Raw genomic sequence first — 19,831 nt, 5'->3', positions numbered from 1 at the left:
ATCATACCTTGCTACTCAGGCCCTTTTCTCCTGACAGCCATGTTAGACCTACAAAGAGAGGAAGTACAGAGTTCGCAACAAGTTCGCAACTCATTACTTTGCTCCAAGACACTTGCACATATTTTAAGTCACACCTGTGTCTGTTATTAGAAAACATCCCTGTCTCGTGTTGGGATCCTGAAAGGCAGTACCATGTTTTCCTCCATAATTAGTCTCGGTTTTCATAATATTCTCAGCTTGTTTCTTTATTACTATTATAATTATTATTAAATAAGGGGATAATAAAAGCAGTATCTTTTTCTCCTAACACTATTACTGTTACATTTTTCATCTAACTTCTCTTTCTAGCATAAGGTCACCTTTTCCTGTAGGACTTTCTGTCATAATGATGAGGGTGACAGTAAACTCATACTGAGAAGGACAGTTTCACCTGAGATATTCTGCATTAGTGAGAATATAGTTGCTTTTATGGTAGGCAGAAGTCAATATTTCCATCAAATACTCTTTTTCCCTTTAAATTCCTGCATGCAGATAGATTGCAGAGCAATGGCCAGGAATGGTTTAAATCTTTGGATACCAGATGACATCTTCAGCAAAGAAATGGGGAAAATAAATTTTGCCAGCTGTTTTTGGGTTTCCCTCATTTTATGTGTCACAGTTCATGCACAGAGCAGCCTGTGGCTATGACACCAAAGGAGAAGGGGATTAATTGCCTCTTTACTAACGGTCAAGGATGAAACTTTACTTCAAGAGCCAAAACCAAGGGCACTGAGGCTGTAATTTGTCAGAGAAACATATTCTCCCACAAGCAGTGCTGTGCATAGTACAGGTGGTTTTCACCTCAAACTTTAACACACAATAAAAAGGCTTGCAATTCAGTATGTCATGATACACCCCTGATGCAGCCCTGTGATTTTTAACCCTACATGAAGGACTAGATCCTGAGTATTGGCAACTATTCATTGCTAGACAACAACATTTTTGGAAAGCTTCTTGTGGTCCAGGACTGACTTGGGGATCGTGTCACCTGTGTGGGTGTTAAAACCATTGAGCAACTGTTGCCCCAAAAGAGCATTACCCCAGAATTTGTGTACTAAGTGGAAACCTTAACGCACTTCAGAGAGGGGCTGTCAGCCAGAAGAGTTCGAGTACTTCAGATCTGGTTTACACAGAACTGCCTCCTATCAATCCTCTCTTAATTCATGTTGCCCCAACAGAAGTTACCTTAAAAGCAGGCAGATTGGTTTCTTTCATACACTGAGTCAATAGCTTCACTTTTATCAGTGCATGATTGGTCAGTGTTTTATTCATTGCTGCATTCAACAGCACAAGTAAGATAATAAATTTGCATTGGGAGGGAATTAAAATGTAATGGTAGGTTCATCAGTTCCATCTGTGTTTGTGATCTAAATAATAAAAGAACCTGTTTCTTTCAAAATCCCTTTTGTTACTCCTATGAGATTCATTTTAGATTAATCTCTTATTTTTTTTTTCTCTTTTATTTCCAAAGGACATCCATTACCTTGCACTAGATAAGGGTGAATTGGCACTAGCTGAAGTAGCAAAGAAAAAGGCTAATGAAATTGATGCAGAATCAATAACTACTAGAACTGGTAAGAATGAATGGTGTTTAAAAAACCCTTTTTGTTTTAATCAATACTTCTCCTGTACAACACCATGTTATATTTGTAGCAGGGTTATCGTTTCAAATGTATTGTTTTCTTTGAAAGTGAGACAGTATTTTTATTAATAACTAAAGAGGAAGGCTTACAAAAAGTAACCTAGCTTTGCCTTTCAGTATTTGTGTGAGGATTGTGTCAATGCAATGACTACAAAGCAAAAAAGATTTATGCTGTGGCTATATAGTAAAGTTCAGGCTGTACAAACTGAATGGAGTGCAAGAGGTAAGTGACTGAATCTGAAAAGTTTTGTTCCTAGTAGTGTTAAAGTCCAGGTATGGCGATCTTACTCAACTTTAAATATTTGCTTGTGCACACTGTGCCAATAACTGGAATCATACCATGGATGTTTTGGCAGCATTCGGACGAGGCATTTACTGATGTGAGTACAGGCTCAGATCATGGCTTTAAAGTAACAGCTTTGCATGCAGTGGGATTCTTGCCATTCGATAAGGAATACTGATGCAAAAATTGCAGGGTCAGACTAATAGCTCCAACACAGACAACTTTTCATGCAGGGGAACTCATAACTCATGCACATTCTCCTTGTGTTTCCTCCGAATTGTCATGAAGAGATGTATGCAAATATGTAGACCGTTTTGATTTCATGCCCATAGTACAAACCAAGCAGAAAGGGTCTAAGTCTCGTTAGCTAATCTCCAGCAGAGAAAGTAGACAAAAATTAAAAGAAAACAACACAAAATATTTGTATAAAATATGGAGTGCTGGTTTGCTTATTCTACTGCATCTTTGAATATTATGAGGAAATCACTGAGCTTTTGTCCTTGTCCCATGCCAAGAAGTAGAATATGATTAAAACTCAGGAGTCAAAAAATCTTTCAGATCTTGAGTAGCATAGGATTCTTCTAGAACTGCACATCTTGGCGTTTACCCAGAGTATACAATCAAATGCCATTGAAATATACAGAAATGGTATGTGCATTTATGTACATATTTCTCTACATTGAAAAATCCATGGCTTTTGACTCTATGCAATACAGTATCATCTCCTTCTGTCTCCAGCATAGTAGAAATCAAACAGTGCCTGTCCTGAACTCTTTTCTTCAGAAAGAGTCTTTCATTTTCAAGCTTAAGTCACTTTAAGCATTTTTCACACCACATCTGGGCTGTTGGGCAAGCCCTTTCATCACTAGAATTGCCAAAACCAACATTTGTTTAGGTCATCAGTTACTGGGCACTCTTTATAGTGTACAGTTACATTTCCCTTGCTTTCTCTTCTCTTACTTCTTAGGAGTTGTCCTCTGCACCTAATACACCTAAGATACCTAAGAGTCTTACACTTAATCCAGAAAATTTAAGCTTCAGTCTGTGCCTTCATTTAATTTCCTGCAAACTTACCCTATTACTAAATTCCTGAAGTTTTTAAGTTTACTGAGAGCCTTATGTAGTGTTATAGACATACATGCAAAGAGAGGGATAGGGAAGAAACCTGAGGTGCTCACAAATGTATATCAGATTGCTCACAAATTGCATATCACATGTAATATATGCGTTACTACAATTCAGTTGTAAACACGCAGGCATGCAACTTTCCCCTCCTTCAGAGCAGTCCTACAGTTAGCTCTGTAATGCCCCATAAGCATAAATTATTAAAGTCATTTTATATGATAAAGTCTTTAAAGTGCTCTCATTTGCTGAATAATTAACTATTAGAATGATTTAAAATACTTTTCGATGCCCCAGGGACAAACTGTCACTGAGATTGAGTTTATAAACAGTAATGAATTTGCATCCAATTCATTTTATATGAAAATAAACAGTAATCTTCCATGAGTTCATTTCACTGCAGATTGGATCTCAGCTTAATCATGTGAAATCTTATCCACAGGTTTTGTCTTGTCGTTATTCCAGTGTCTTTTCTTGATAATGTTTTTATTTCATAAACTGTTGTTAGCAAAGAAGGTGTCATTAAGAGGCGTGAACTTTGCGGACCCAGTGAAAACACAAGATAAGAAGTGCTTTTTTTTTAAATTACTGTATTTCTCTAACATTTTGAGAGGGAAAGAAAAGCTCATGCCAGAGCCAGAAGTTTTAAACAGCTAATTCAAACATGTCCCTGCCCCAAACTGTCTCCTAAACCCAGTCCTCTTCATCTAGTCCCTGCTCTCTGGAACTCTCAGCCACTCAGTTTACGAGTGGTCATACTTCCCAGATCAAATCCCAAACTTATTGAGCACCCACTTCAGGCTTCTCAAGAAGGCAACAACCTAAGCAAACAGAGGGAATAAGGTGCAATCGGTGCTATTGATCCCAAGTTATACTGAATACCCCCCCTAGATAATATCTGACCTCTCTACAGTATGTTTCATATATATATTACGATATCATATTTGGTCCTAAATAGTACAAATGTGAACTGTTCTCATCTGTCAACATCTGATGATGTTTCCTGAGTTAGGCCATGACCAAAATTCAGCTTAACAGTACTAGAAAATAACATGAGTCAGTGATCCTGGCTGCTTCCCAAGCGCTTGAGAGTGCTCCATCTTGCCCCAGATATATTTAATTTGTCAGGATATTTCTGTGGACGGGGCTCACTTCAAGCCTAATATATTTCAAAATTGGACTTCTGGAAAAGTTTCAAGCTCCTACATATAATGTAGAACAACAGTAAAATTTCAGCTGAAATGTATAGATGTCATCCAGAGTTCTACAATCATTGGTGGATTGTTCACACATATCAAGATTTGCATCAAGATAAAACTAAGAATAGATAGATTCCTTAAAGATTTTCTTTATTTTGGCCATTCTCCGTTCATCACATGATTGCAGTTTGCTATACACTGTTTTGAGGAAGCCACTGTCAAAGCTAAGAATGTCTAGGTGTATGTAGTAAAAACATCTGTAGACCTTCAGAGCATAGTAGTTTGGTGAGAATATTGCTGAGCAAAATTGAGCTTGCTGCTATGGTTTTGGCAGAATTGGATATTTTGTTCAACTGATTAAAATCTTATAATGAAAATTATTCTCATAAGACTTTATGTTTGACAGCCTGTGAAAATGCATCTTGAGGCATGAGAAGATTGGACTAATGGTACTGTATATCTCAGAGACTGCTTAGCTGCCTCCTCTTCCCTTACTACCATTTTGTCAGCAGATCAGTGGCCATAGATACTGTGGGTTCCTCTGCCAAAGATTTTCTATTGAATTATTTCTGTATTTGATCTATGAGTTCCTTAGTGAGGTCAGGGAGCTCTCCCTTAGCTTGCCTAAAACGTATGGTGTGCACCTCATTTAACTTGATTAAAACAGAGAGGACTTTCTTCAATGTTAACAGTATTTGTAGGTTGCTAATTCTGTTTATGAATGTGTTCTTGTGTATATGCTCCTGGAACAATATTGTCCATGGTGGAAGAGTGTGTCTTTTCAGTGCTGTAAACTGTAGGTTCTAATGTAAAACTTGAGTTGCAAAGAACTGACATATCACAGCCTGTTAAGAAATGCCATAACTAATAGTGATCACGGAGGTGAAGAACTCAGCCTTTCAGACATCATTGCTCAATGAATATCCAATGAAGAGCATATGTAGTCAGTGTCAGAAAGTTTCCCAAGGCCAACTTCCAACAAATTGCATTAGAGCCTAGCAAGATGATTTTAACCTTCGAATCAATAGCTTTCACCCAAAAGGGATTCATGTTATGACAAGATAGATAACTGCTGCATAGTTGAAAGGCAAATTGGGAAACCTTGTATTTCTTGTGAGAATTAAATTCATAATATTAGTAATGCTAATGTTTAGGCAACATTTTTAACAGAGGTCTCTTAGTAAAAACACTGATGTTGAGATAATTGCATTGTTCTGAAATGCTAGATGAGACTGACTAATGTTTTGGTGGTTCAGTTACGTCTAATGAAAGCGCTTGAGGTTTTTTCCACTTAAAACAGAATTTTAAAACATTTCTGGAAATACTCCATAATGTTTGAAAGTGAGATAGGAAATCTTATCAGTTCTCACAGAGACTGAGGTCTAATTTCCCACACAATTCATGAAATAGTATTTAAAATATAGAGGCCCTAAGTATTTCACCTTCCTGGCAAGGAAAGTCACCACTTTGAACCTTAAGTGGAGAACTTCTTCATTTATTCTTAGTTCTGTGATAAATATTTTATGTTGAATGGCTTACATGTTATTTGTGATAATTAATAATGACACATGCTATGGTGTTTTGTCTTCCATACAGTGTGTTGGAGATACCAGTCTGGTCTTGCATACAGTCTGCTACCTCCAAATCACTTGTAGTTTAGTCGTCTCTTCCCCTATTTCTGACAGTCCTGGCAAGCCTGCTTGCATTTCAAGTCCATGTTTAGAATTGTCCCTCTGTTTCTGTAACCTTCTCTGCCCCTGCATTAGCCTAGTTGATAACATTTATTCCTCTTCTGATCCCTGGTGACTGCTTTCATCTATCAAGCAATAGACTTCTTCCTTACCCTCATATGCCTTCTCTGATGCTGATGACAAAGCCTCCTTCATTTCTTACTTTTTGTTGGCACTTTCATCCTTCCCTTGCTATCAAGTTTCAAGTTAACTGAGAATCTTAACCTTTTGTTGCATACCATGATTGTTATTACACTGTGTAACATGTTTATGATATGCTTAAAAGGTACTATCCAATGCACAGATGAACTATGATCTGGAAAGACTCAGGGGGCACCTGCTCATGCTACATTTTTCTGGAGCTCTGCTTCCTTCAGTGTAAATATTAGATCTCCTATTTATTTATTTATATTTTCAGCTTAAGTCAGTCAAAACCTCTGGGATCAAATCCTTTGCCTTTATTTTTCTAATAATGTGACTTTTTCCTCAGAGAGACGGAACAACATTTTTAATGAAAAATGTTTTGTAAGTATGATTGGCAGTTCACCTATGGGAAGAAATCAGTTTCCACAAGCACTTTCTAAATTTTGTGCCACACAAGATGAGTGTCTTTGAAGATCCACAATAATTTGAAATGATTTAACAGTGCTCATGTATACACTCTCATATTAAGCGACACACAGCATTTGATACAGATCCCACTAAACACAATGAAATATTTCCACCATCTCTAGTGGACTTTGAATGGGGGTTTTAGCAATAGCAAGCTCATGTGTAGGCCTGGCACCACCAGAACTCCTGCTCTCTACAAAAAGAATTACAAAGAGCCTGGTGTGGCTCTTACCCAGATATTGTGTCCATATCAAGGATGCCTTACTTGATATAGGTTGCTTGAGTCCCCTGGTTTCAAGAGGAGCTGGTGGCACCCAGCACTTATGGCGTGGAAGCCTACTGCAGTGGTAGTTCTGAGTGCATAGCCTGGCATACCCGCTTCCTTGGGAGTGCAACAGTATGTTCCCATATAACTAAGTGTATCTCCTGGATCTTCTTTATTCTGATGTTTAGCTTTTCCTTAATCAAATTTCTAATTTTCCCATTAGTAGTGGGGAGTTTACTCCATCAAGAGGTTACGGGCACTAAGTGCTCCCCTACATGTGTTCTTTTCTAGAACTGGAGTCGTTTGTTTTACTTAAGGTCTGTAGTAATGCCAAACTATTTTTGATGCTCCACCTCATCTCACCTCTCTGCTTACTTATGTCATGATGTCAGTTTTGATCTATACCTTTCCACTGCTAGACAGCTTTGCCTAAAGACATAATCCGCAGCCCTAATAATTATAAGTACATCAAAGGCTAGCTAGTTTGCTTAGCTGCAGAGGTCTACACAAAGATCTGTGTATCTTCACTTGAAAGAGATTTATAGTTTTGTGTCAAGCTTTAGAATAATCGTGGCATTCCATTTTTTCCTTTCCTTATTGTGACATATTTTTGCTCACTACGGAACCTGATTTAAAAAGCACCACTACATGCCTGAAATGAAGACACTATTCTCCTTAATATTTTCATTTTAATGATCCTCATATTTTGTAATATCTGTCAGCAGTAAAATTATGCCCTGTTTAATATGAAAAAGTCTTACCAAGAAGTCACAATTTTTTGTTGGTTAACAATATTTTGCCTTCATTTTAAATGATGTGTTGCACAGAAAATAAGAAAAATCAGTAACTGAAAGAGCCGGTTTTAGGGAGGGTTTGTTGGGTTTTTTTGTCTCTATAGCCACATACTGTGACTGGTTTATAAACACAAAAAAATCACAGTATTTCCAAATTCTAGAAACTAAAAGGAGTTGTCTGTGTCTGATCTGTATTTATTCTACTAATGGTTAGGTTATTGCAAAGTATGTGAGGTTTCTCATTCCAGATCTTTGCAGTATATTTCCATTTTATCCCTATAACCTCCAGCAAAGCTGATGCACGTAAAGAATGGGTGATGCTAATTACAAAGTAAATAACTTATTTTCCATGGCAACGTATGAAGAAGTAAGTTACAAGTGAAAACAATTCACAGAGATATTCTTTGGTAAGGATTTTACATGATAAAGATTAGTCCATCGTAAAAGATCTAGAAGAAATGCCCATGGCATGGCACTGAAGCTAAGAGAGGCAAGTCAGTATCCATGGACAGCTGGGAAATTAAGTTGGAATTAGACTTCTCAGCACTAACTCCATAGACTGGAGTCAATTAAGTAAACACCACACATAGTTAAAATAACTGTTGAAACAAGCTATCAAAGAAATTGATGCATGGAAAGTGTCTTTGCATGGAGACTAAATGAATACCTTTATGGGAAATAGGTTTTAGCCAAATACAATTCATGCATTAGTCAAACACAAGTTTTTCTGGCTTGGTGTAGGATACCTGGATGAAATTTAATGGCCTCTAATTTACTGTAGGTCAAACTGGATGATTTACACTGTATCATTATAATATAATATTCATATGCTCTGAATTCCAGTCTTGCCTACAGCTCTGTGAAAAAGCCCCTGGTAAATCTCCCATTAGCTTCAAAAGGCCCACATGCAGGCTAAAAGACTGCAGTTAAAAGCCACATAATATATATTCACACGTCTCCTACTATGCACGTGTGTGTGTACATAAGTGGGTGTTATATTTACACATACACAGCCAAAATCTGGCCAGTCATAAAAATAGCTCCAAATCTGAACACAAGCACTAGATTAGTTATTACATATTTATATTTTGTTTCATGACAGCAGCAGCCACAGAATTTGCTGCTGCTTTTTTTCTGAAAGAACAAGAAATAATCACAGGAGGAGGCACTTTTGTAATGGCTGTGGCTGGCTGAGAGCTGGGTATCTGTGCGTTCACGGTGTGTCAGAGGCATGTTTGTCTCACACACCCTAGAGCCATCCTTGAGCCCCTAGTTTTCTGATAGGGAATTCACCAACTGCATTTCTGTGCACCAAAAAGAGTTGGCAAACACATATTTGCATGGCAGCTGGTATGTGTTTTGTCCTGTTTATTCTGCGTAACGTAACGTGATGTGACAGGCTGCAATTCATCACATCAGTGGCATGACAGCAGAGGAATTGGAAAAGAGGTATAATGATGGGCTGATGCGAGGTGTCAATTTAATGTTCGATTATGATAATTCGACATTAAGTCTTTTTATAATCACCTACTGAGGAATTATCATCAAATATTCCCTGTGTAGGTGAGTTTTAGAAGCGGTGATCAGATATATCATAGTCAACATCAGGGGAAGGCTGTAGATTCCTATGCTCAGAAGGACCCACTCATATAAATAAGAGAATCTTTGCACGTTTGGTTTCTGATTAAGCAAACAAGCAAAAACATAGAAGGACTATTTATTTATCGCCTCCTCTTTCACTACACTCCCCAGCCACACCACAGGCCCTTAAGTGGGGATACCATGGAATTGCCTGCGGCAAAATCAGAGGTTGAGGCTGTTTTCCTCCAAAGAATGCTGCACAAGAGACTGCTTGACAGTTCACCCCTGAAAAACTCCCGCAACAAAAGCGAAGGTGTTTGGTGACCTGATGTTAGTTCTTGTTAAATGCATTCAGCCTAACAAAGCCAAGCTCCCTGTTAAAATCCTGTCTCAGGGCTGGTGACATTCTAATCAGGATGTCACTAGTGAAAGCCATACGGAAAAGCTCAGTGGGGCCCGAGAGTGAGCTTTGCACCCATCGCTGTTGTCAGTCTTGCACTTTCTAACGTGCCAAACTTGGCCAGAAGAGTAAGCTGTTTAAGGGAAAGCCTCTGTGGAAAACTGATCAACAGTGCCTAATACAAGGCAATAAGTACATCCAGATTTAATGACTTTTTTCCTTCCCTCTACATACACTCTGTATGTCATTTCAGCTGTTTAAAATCTCTTTTACAATACTCATCCTATTGGTCTGCACCAATCTTTTTACTTTAAATCTCAGTGCCATGAAACTGCTGCAACTCCTGAACTCATGCAGGAGTAGCATCTGCCCTTCTATAGTATTTTCCACAGCATTCAAGATGCCAGAAGTCCTGCATCATGCTAGATTTCAAACTGTAAAATTCAGTCCTAAAAATAGATTTTGAGGCAGCATCGGTTATCTCTGTAATGCTGACATTATGAAATGGCAAAATATTATAATATAATGAAAAGATACAATTAATAATAGCTTATAAGCATGTATGTTGATCATTATAATTAGTTACTACAGATACACTGCCAGTGTCCCACCTTTTCATCTTTATGATAACCTAAGATGCAACAGACACTTGATTTCTGCCTCCTGCCCTCCCAGCCCAGGGCCTGACTGCAATGCACACCTTCCCCTGGAGCTCAGGCTCCCCAGCACCCCTGTCCCTGCTTTTCCTCTGCCCTCTGGGAGGGCACAGCTTCCCCCACACACACCCTTGCCTGTATTTAAAGTGTGTCTGCAAGGCTGTGTTTGATCTCAGCACTGAGGCTTGCTGTGCCTGACCCCACCAGCCCTGTCTGGATGGTGCTCAGAGCTCAGCCTGACTTCTCGTGAGGAACCACTGGCAGGAGCTACAAGGACTTTCTTGCTGCTGTTCAGCCCTGATGGCTCCGAGAGCAGCTTTGAGTCCCTACATACCACAAGATCAGTAAAAAGTCAGGGTATAGTTCTCACATAAATTAGATCCCATAGATTAACCACTTAAGTGATAGTTTTAAAACTTTCACTGTAAAAGAATGTGGAAGACAATATTCTTTCCAGTAGAATTGTATTAAAAACCAATCTACATCTCTGTTTTTTTCCAAAATACAACATTGTTTCATAGCAACTGCTAGCTTATACTTCTTGCTTGATATAATGTACCTTCTGTTGCATCTTACTATGATTACTCATATACCTCTGCTAAATTTAGTAATTTCCTTTGCTTACTACTGAAATCCTCCTCAGGTATCCAAATACTCCTGCAGAGCAGATTCTGTGGCCATCCCAGAGACTTTTCAGAATGAGCCCAGGACTTGATCTTGTATCAGCTGGAAGCATTGCTGCTCATGCACCATCAGGAACCTTACCTTAGCTCACCCTCTGACTGCACCACATAACTCAGAGGAGGAAGGATTTGGGACCCAGTCTAAACTTCTGAATCATCATTTGAAGTTCATTGCTACATTTCACCACACCTCTGCATAAATAATGCAAACTTTTATTAACCAGATGAAAGATTATGGCTACCATAAATTATTTATTTTACTACATAGGATGCATTGTGGCCAACAAAAAACAGCTACAAAGTGCTTACCTTAGGCCTTTGCTTTTAGCTACCAAATGGCAAGATGCTTAGCTCACAGCCGTGGATACGGAGCCTAGTCTGCTGCACTGTAAGCCCAGATTGTCCTGCTGACTATGCTGCTGTCTTCTCTTAGGTATGTAAGGGAAGAATTAGGACCACAGCATTCCCCTCTGATCACTGTAACATGCAGAATTTTAACAATAAAACATTCCAGAAAGAATTCCGATTTCCTCAGTAATTCCTGAAGGAAGCATGAGCATTAGTCAGTGCCTTGTTTTCATGTATTATTATCAAGTATACCATCCCACCCTATTCCCTTGTGTTTGAGAGCTTTGCTGCCCTCTTACTGGGGTCAGAAACAACACTGCAGGTGAGGGACTGGATAAAATTAGACCTTACCAGCCATCACCAGCTTACTGGATGAGTTTGGCCAGTTTGTTTTAGCCTAAATGCTTTTGTTTTCCTTTGGGGCCTGTATGAGCTCTCTGTAAGAGGCTGCCCATCCTTTCAGCAGCATCCGAGTCCCATGCTGCAGCCCCTCATCCGTCACACTGTGCCCTCAGCTTCTCCTGTCTGGTGCTGCACTTCCAGCACTTCCTTCCCAGAGTTTAACCACAGTCAGGTGAATTCCATTTTCAAAGCTCACTTATTTTCTATAATTTGAAGGGATTTTTCCAACACAAGGTAAAAACAGACCCCTGCGAAATCAGCCGTAATACTCGAGTTTGTATCTGCCATTAGGTGTCAGTGTGACAACAACCATGGTACACAAAGCCTGTTCCGGGGTGTGCAGGGATACCACCCCATCCTAAACTTCTCATTTTCAACTCAGGGAAAATACAATCTGCAACTGAAAGGAAGGAAGAGGTTGAAGAAAGCAGGAAACATTTTATTTCCGGGTTTTTTCCTTCACCTCATTGAAGTTACTTGCTAACAGATAAATCTGCATTTCATTCAGTGTATCTCAGGTTCCTGGTGCTGCAGTTGTTAAAGAAGTGCAATATTTACAAAACCAGGACAACAGCTTCTGCACACAGTGATCTGACACCCTATTTTGGGGCAAAAGACACAGTCAATACTTTTAGTAATTTGCAGTCTGCAGGAGGTAAACTGCTTTGCCCATAGTCAAATGTTAAATTACTCATATAGGCTGATGCTTAGTGATGTTGATGCTTATAAATGGGTCCTGCACAATTTGGTTAAAATACTGCATTAGAAAAGCAACTTAAAGTTCCACTCATTCAAAAGAAAAGGATATAAAAACTTTTAAAACTAGTTTCAAAGCCCTTTTTGTGTCTGAAATAGTACCTTATTTTGGTGTATCAGTGGTATGCATGATAAGAAATAGTAAAAACATGACTTATATTAAGGAGATTGCAGTTGTTTTCAAGCAAAGTTTCAGGCACTTCTCAAAAAGAGATGGCCAAAGGTAGCAAATGGGTTTTTGTTATGTGGGACTTTTGAAAATAAAGTTTTAAAATAAAAATCAGGTTTTTAGGGGGAAAGAAAGGATTTTCAGAAGAAAATTAATTAAAAATAATAAAATACCAGTTGCCTCAAGTATTGAGAATACCCCAAGTACTTGTAAGATAGCGATTTTTTGCCTTATGTTTGAAACTGGAAATGTTTGCACCATTAATTTTAGTCAGATTTACATCAGGTGAACATAATGGCTAAATCGGCTTGGCCTGCACCAGGATCAGGGAATCTGTTGTGCAAGATTGTTTGGATTCAGCTTCTACTTCTCCTTTGAGATAGAAAAGATTGTGAGCATCGCTTGAACTTGGTGAGGGTTTTTTTATATTGATAGATTAAATCTTGAGTAGCACCATGCTGCTGTGATAAGCATCTGAGCACGCTGGCTTTTCTTTTAGCTACTTCCAGTTTTCTAGTAATTGCATGACGCAGGAGTGGTTAATCCTGAGCATGCGCTGTACAGCCCAGAGTCATCCTCGCCAAGGCAAGGATCCTCAGGTACCATCTCTGCTACAATTCCCCTTGTTGGATACCTGCAGTTCCTATCAGAGCAAAGGCTTCCAAAATTTGGTAGCTCTGTCCGCTTCAAGATGGGGGTGAGGAAAGTAAAGTCTCATGTGCTAATTTGACCTTGCCTTTATAATAGAAAATTATAGGTATTAGGAATAGAAAAGATGCCTGATTAAATGGCCCCAGCCACCTGCTAATGCAAGACTGTGATGTAATCCTTGACCGTTTTCATATTGAGAGTTGCCACAATGATATTCTTCCATACTTGTGCTACTCAACTTGCCTAGAAGGCTGTCTCCTATACTTTAGTTTACTTGTATCCTAACTCTCTTTTTGCTTTCTACTGTTTTAAGTAGCAGTGATTAATTCTTTCTTTATATTGGTAGTAATGGGGGCTTGAAAGTTCCTGGTATCTACAGTCTGTTTTGATTCCAAAATATAAATTGAACTCCTTATTTTCACATGTGGTTTCAGACCACCTTCTTCTTCTTGTTTGTGGTACAAAGGGAGCAGATGAAGTTGCCATCTGGGCTAGCAGTTCAAGAACCCCCAGCACTGGCCGCTGTAGCTGGCTGTACACCCTGCTCAATCAGGGCCCCAGCAGAGGTATAAATAGAGACTCCAGGGCCAGGCACAAGCTGCTCAATGGCATTCCCACCCAGAGTTAGTTTAGGTGAGTCCAGAGGTAATTTTGCTGATTTTGAAGAAAAATTATAGTACAATAGACCCGAAAGCAGCAGAGATACGTAAGCCTGCTTCAAGCAGAGCACTGTTCTTGTAGACAGTATTGATTCAAGCCACTCTTCACAAATCACAGGGGATCATGGTGACGGTTTCCTTCTGACTGATCCTTTCTCCCTGCAGTGGGCTGAGTTCCCACCTGCAGCCTAAACCAGTCCCAAAACATCCCATAGAACATGAAGTGCAAGGAAGAGTTTCCACCCTAAGTCAGAAAAGAAGCAGAGGGAGCAGAGCCAGTCTGTAAGGAAGGACTGCAAGGACAACATGACAACCAGGTAGATAGCAAACATTTCTGGATGATGCATGTCTGTGTGAGAAGGACTGGTGGTGGCATGTAAGGAAAGAAAAAGATCGCTGTGGCAGTGCAGGAATGTAAAAAGGTGCTTTGTAAGGGTGAACTTTCCTTATTGAATAATTGCTTTTCATGGATACAGAATACACTTTCAGTGATGAAAGGAGTGGCTGACAAACAGTGCTGTGTTCAACAGGTATCGGAGAATGCAGTCTAGGTTAACTACCTGCTCTTAAAACAATGTTTTTTTCTGAAAGGGTGAGCATCTGTCTGGGACAAATTCTTATCTCTAAACTGTTGTCTACTTCAATAAGAGGAGGAGCAAGAAAAGGAATGAAATAGGACAGCGAGGCCACGGTGATTTTTTTTCCCTGGCATCAGGCATCAGCTCTTTGCATCTCTTCCCATGGACTTTCCTCTTGGTTCCCTTCAGAAGCACAGGTGACATCAGGAGCTGCCCACAGCTGCCTCCTGGGGGCTGAGCTTCCCAGGTGGCATCCACAACCACTGCTCCTGCTGACAGTGTTTATTCAAATAGGCAGGGAGAAAGTATTTGTGTTTGCAGAAGGCATCATGTAGTGTAAACTACCTCCATGAGGTTTTAAAAGGAAAAACCACTCTGGTATTCAAGCCACTCTGTAATTGGGGGTTACCAGTCAGATGAAGATCTTTGGGGGAATGGAATGAACAGCCTGGAAATGAAAACCCTGATGTTTCTACAAGGTGGCATTTCTCCTTCGAAAGGGTAGCTGTCCCCTTTCCAAAGCTTTATGTTTTCTCTCTAAATTAGACTCTTCTAATGCAAGGGGTGGAGGGAAAGTGTCAATCCAGCAGCTGGGGTTTCCAGATGCCGACAGGGTCACATTGGCTTTTAAAGGCCTTTGGGCACCCAAACCACAGAATGTGCTGGTGGTTATCAGCAAGTCTGTGCAGCAAAGTGATGCAGTGCATGAGTGACAGGCAGTAAATGCCTATCAGGGAGGACCTGCCCTTATATCTGCTTCAGTGGCTTTATTAGCCACACCTTTCTTGTGAATTGTGAAGTGTCGGTCAGGGTGCTCCGGAGATGGTTAAAACAAGGCGTGCTCTAATACCCCGACTTCTTTTATGTCCTAGAGCCTAGAGGTGCATTTAGAAAATGCATCCAAGTTTTATCTCATGATGTAGGATTTAGCCAAGAGACATTGAACAGAGCACTGTGTAAGTGTCATTAAGAGAGCTTAGCAACAGGATGTCAGTATGCATGTTGTGTGTGTATATATATGCATGTGCAAACACACAATTTTGCACATATACACATCGCAATAAAGTTTTAGACTTTGGAGGTTTGAAATAATATGTTGGTACCTATTGCTGTTTGCTTACATGGCACCAGTGTTGCCAATTTTCTATGCAGATACACACATACACAGACACCCCATTAAAGCCTGGCCCTCATTTTATGAAAACTTGTCCAAGAAATTCCTAACTTAGTATCCTAATTCTTGAAGGACAAAAGGCATTATAGTAATTAATTTTAAAGGGACTGAAAAAATACATAGTCATTTTCAATTTTGGTATGTGGAAATCTAGCTTTGGTTAATCTCTGCAGGTATGGAGCTCATTGATATGGGTAAGTTTAGTCTATACAACTTTTCAACAAGAGTAACGTTTTTTGTTCCATGAAACCCACTGACTATGATCACATTTGTCTGGCAGATGCCAGAAAAATACAGCTTTGTAATTTGGACTTAATTTACAGATACTATTCCCATTTTTCTGTTATTTGGATTAGGCATATTACTGGTCCCAAGTTTTTCTTCATTAAAAGAATAAGGGGAAAAAAAAATCCTTTTAATAATTGTGTGCTTCACACTTTAAAACTTCAATAGCACAGAATTTTTCACTTGATCAGAAAGCTGATTTAATTTGCTGCTAGGTTAAATGTTAAAGGTTTCAGTCTTATGACCATGGATTCTCAAATTAAATTCAGTGCATTGCTTAAATTTCTAGCTGCAGTGCATTTAGCCTAATTGCTTTGGTAAGTTGGGTGCTTAGTAACTACTACTCTTCTGCATTTTCGTCTTTAAAGGCAAGCAATGAAATAAGCCTGAGGGGCACAGGTGGGCTAGCCTGCTCTTTGGGATTCACCTGTGGGGTCTTAGGATATCTCTTCCAGTCTGACCGCATCCTCAGACCATGTCTGATGAGGCTGTTCTGCTGACAAGGGAGAGCATTTAAACACCTGTAGGTTTTAGCTATTTAAGCTCAAATCAGTTTTGAAGCAACAAGAAAGGCTGAGCAAAATGGTTCAGATTTCAGTCAGTTGTCAACTAAATGTGTGCACTGGGCCTTTAAGTATTTGGCCAGACACATCTTGATTGCTTAGCTTTTGTTTTCACCCTTGGAAAGTCAGCTGGATAATACCCTGTAGCTAAAGTCTATTCCCTGATGCTATAGGCAGGCTGGGCCAGGGGCTGGGAGAGGGGGATGAGAGGGAGAATTAGCAAAAAACAGAGTTATGTTTATGTATTTCCCAATTTTTTGTGAGCCAAGTTACTTGCAGTCATTTTCGGTTTCCTTGCAACATAAAATACAAAAATCATACAGACTTAAAATGATGCCACTGATGCAACCTTTAAGGTGGGCCCTTCTCCTAGGGCCCAAGTTGCAATGTAAACACAGGGGGGGATGGAAGCAATAGAGGAAACTTCCACCAACTGCACCGGGCAGGGGCAAGCCCTGAGTGTCTAGTTTTTTCCTCTTTGTTTACAGCATTTTTAAGGATTAGAGTTCTCACGCAACATATATGTCATTAAATGGCTGATGCTTCTTTGCACACGTTGTTGTGATGGCCTGTGGCAACCTGAATTAATTGTTTCAGTAGTTGATGGTGGTTACTAGCCATAATTATTATAATTTGCATTTATAAAAACTTCTTTCATCTAAGGATCTCAAAATGCTTTTTGCTTTTGCTCACATTTAATTAAGCTTCACAACATCCTGTGAGGTAGGTGTCAAGAGCGTTGTTATATCCATTTTTACACAGGTTTCTCTAAGAAAACAAGGACACTCTCTAACATGACTGGTATTTGGTTCACACTTGCACAGGACAGAGCAACTAGAACTGCTGCAGGAATTAGGGGTGCTGATCTAGGTCATTTGCATCTCCCACATAGCTCTTGCTGCTGCCACGCTGTGCGGACACATGCAGTAAGCCACCACAAGCACAGTCAGAGCAACCTCAGCCCAGATTTCCAGTCTGAGATGGCCCTTTCTTTCCCAGAAGTACTCCAGAAGCACAGAAGTCTTGGGAAGAAAAACAGATAAGCATCCTACATATTGCACAAGATGACATAACCCATTCTGCAAATATCTGTTCTTTCTGTAATTTTCTGCCTTGTTTAAGCCTTTCTTTGCGATCTGCACACAGCAAGACATTTCTACTGCAGCCAAAGCCAAGAAATTAGTTGCAAACAGTGTAAAGTTACCTTTTTTCAGTCGCTTGCTTGTTCTAGAAGAGGCTGCATGCACTTCATCTCCAGTCCCTGTCAGCCTTAGACCCAACCTTATGGGCAGTCAAAACATTTGAGATCTACTAAATCCTAGATTATCACTTGACTGTGGTATTAAAAGTGAGGATCAACTCTCTCAAGATAGACTTGGAACTTGAGGGGATAACAGGAGGAGCCAGTTTCAAAAGCTCACTTATTTTTCAAACGTATGACGATGTTGTTTAAATTGAACCTGGCTTTCTGTAAGCTCTGTTGATCACTACACTAGCCTTGAGGAACATAGGTGTAAGTAAGCGTTGCAAACTGAGCAAGAAGTCCTGGGCCATGCCTTCATGAATTCCTTACCATCCCCATCAGTTTATAGGGGCTTGTTTACATGCGGCAATGACCAGATTAGCTATTTTGAAAGAACTCTACCTGTGGATGCACTTACTCCAGAATAAAAGCCACTTTGCTCTTCTAAATTAAGTGGATTTAAAGAATGTTTTTTCTGAACAGCATGAGAAAGAATTTCCTTCCTAGAGTAGACCATTCAAAAGAAATACTCTGAAACAATCTGTCTGGCTAATTGCTCATGTTGATTGCATTGCATTTTTAGGCACTGACATAGTTCCACAGTCATCAACAGCCATTTTTGTTTCAGTGCATCCTTTTCCCAAAGAGGGTGTGCCAGTCAGGTTGAATTTGTCAAAGGTCTTTACCCGATATTATTTCTGCTTAAACCATCAGCATGAAATAACTTTGGAAAGCATTCCTGCTCTAACACCAGAAAGCACTGATGGAGCGCAAAGAGGTCCCTTCCAATCTCTAACCTACTGTGATACTGTGATACTGTGACTTCAATGTGTCCTACTCCATTCATAGCAGGTGCAAGTAGCAGCAGAGGCTTTGTTCTGGCTGCTTTGGAGGAGCATCCCAGTGAAGCCCAAGGGAACTCGGTCCTGCGCCCCAACTTTAACATGTCTGGAGCATCCTTCAGGGATGGTATTGCTCATCCCTGATTCTTTTCAGTTCCCCTAAGTCAATGTATGGGATTTATTTTGGTCCATGTTTTTCTTGTGGGGGAAGGAATGTCTGGCAGTGAGAGGAGAAGGTCTGGCACAAGAACTTATGTAATTTCATTTTACCTGGTGCTACTTCACTTTCAGCGGAAACGGAGGACAGTTATTCGGATAAGCCTGTATTTTATGAAGCTTTCTTCTGCTTTTCCTCTCCTCCAAACTCCTCCATGTCTACTGCTGCACAGAAGATAAAAATTCAGTAGTAACCTGGGACCTGGGGGAATACAACGCCATGGGAGTCATGGCATCAAGAGAGCTTTTTCTTGCAGCTAACAGAAAAACCTCAGTAATGTCAAGTCACTACTTTTGGGGTCTGTTTCTTTTTTTGGAAGGGAGGAGCTAGAAATTCTGCTTGTGTTATCTCATATTGCAGAAATTGATACTTGATGGGTACTGCGTTATTCTTTTGGACCTCAATCACTCCCAAAGATTCAAGATGAACTCTACCTGCCCAGGCACCAGAGTCAGTGCCCCAGGGAATTTCTTCATATCTAAAGGATATGCAGGATGTGTACTTGCATGCCCTTGCTGCCTCTCAACTCCAGTTGTACATGCAGTTTTACTTTAGGAACCTGTACCTCCAGTATTGCAATATCTTTTTCAGTCTCTGTCATCAAGAGTTTAAATACAGTTCAGATCAGTGTTAGTGGCCCAGCTCCAAACGAGGAGAATTGCTGCAGTTCGTTATCTTGACAATTAACTGGTCTGAGGCAATTCCTTTTTGAGAGAGATACAATTAGCTAACTCTTGAACTCTAGCCTTGCTCCAGCGCTATGACATAGTTACGCACCTGCTCTAGAAGTGTTGATATTACAACTAAGGTTTTCCCACCTGTAAACGTAATTCCTGCACTAAGATTCCTTCATGCAGCTGTGCTGTGCTGTCCCTGTGCCACTCTTGTACCCCACTGAAGCATGAGATAACAACATAGACCTCATTTGTAAAGGACTC

General features: G+C 39.9%; 1 protein-coding gene across 6 annotated transcripts in view; it reads left to right on the top strand.

Moving 5' to 3' along the window:
- The window catches only part of WDPCP (WD repeat containing planar cell polarity effector), a 158,294-nt gene that overhangs the window by 114,916 nt on the left and 23,547 nt on the right, over nucleotides 1-19,831 (top strand). For all 6 annotated transcript variants that reach the window (XM_061356206.1, XM_061356205.1, XM_061356201.1 and 3 more), the window contains one exon: nucleotides 1,511-1,613. In XM_061356206.1, coding sequence (XP_061212190.1) covers nucleotides 1,511-1,613 — 103 coding nt within the window. The remainder of the gene's footprint in view (nucleotides 1-1,510; nucleotides 1,614-19,831) is intronic.

This window comes from Neopsephotus bourkii, unplaced genomic scaffold, assembly GCF_033783945.1.
Source record: "Neopsephotus bourkii isolate Nb327-2 ecotype Australia unplaced genomic scaffold, CSIRO-AGI_Nbou_v1 NB_845, whole genome shotgun sequence".
NCBI classification, from domain to species: domain Eukaryota; kingdom Metazoa; phylum Chordata; class Aves; order Psittaciformes; family Psittacidae; genus Neopsephotus; species Neopsephotus bourkii.
The sequence above is the reverse complement of the archived record's forward strand: the minus strand, read 5'-3'. Positions and strand labels throughout refer to the sequence as shown.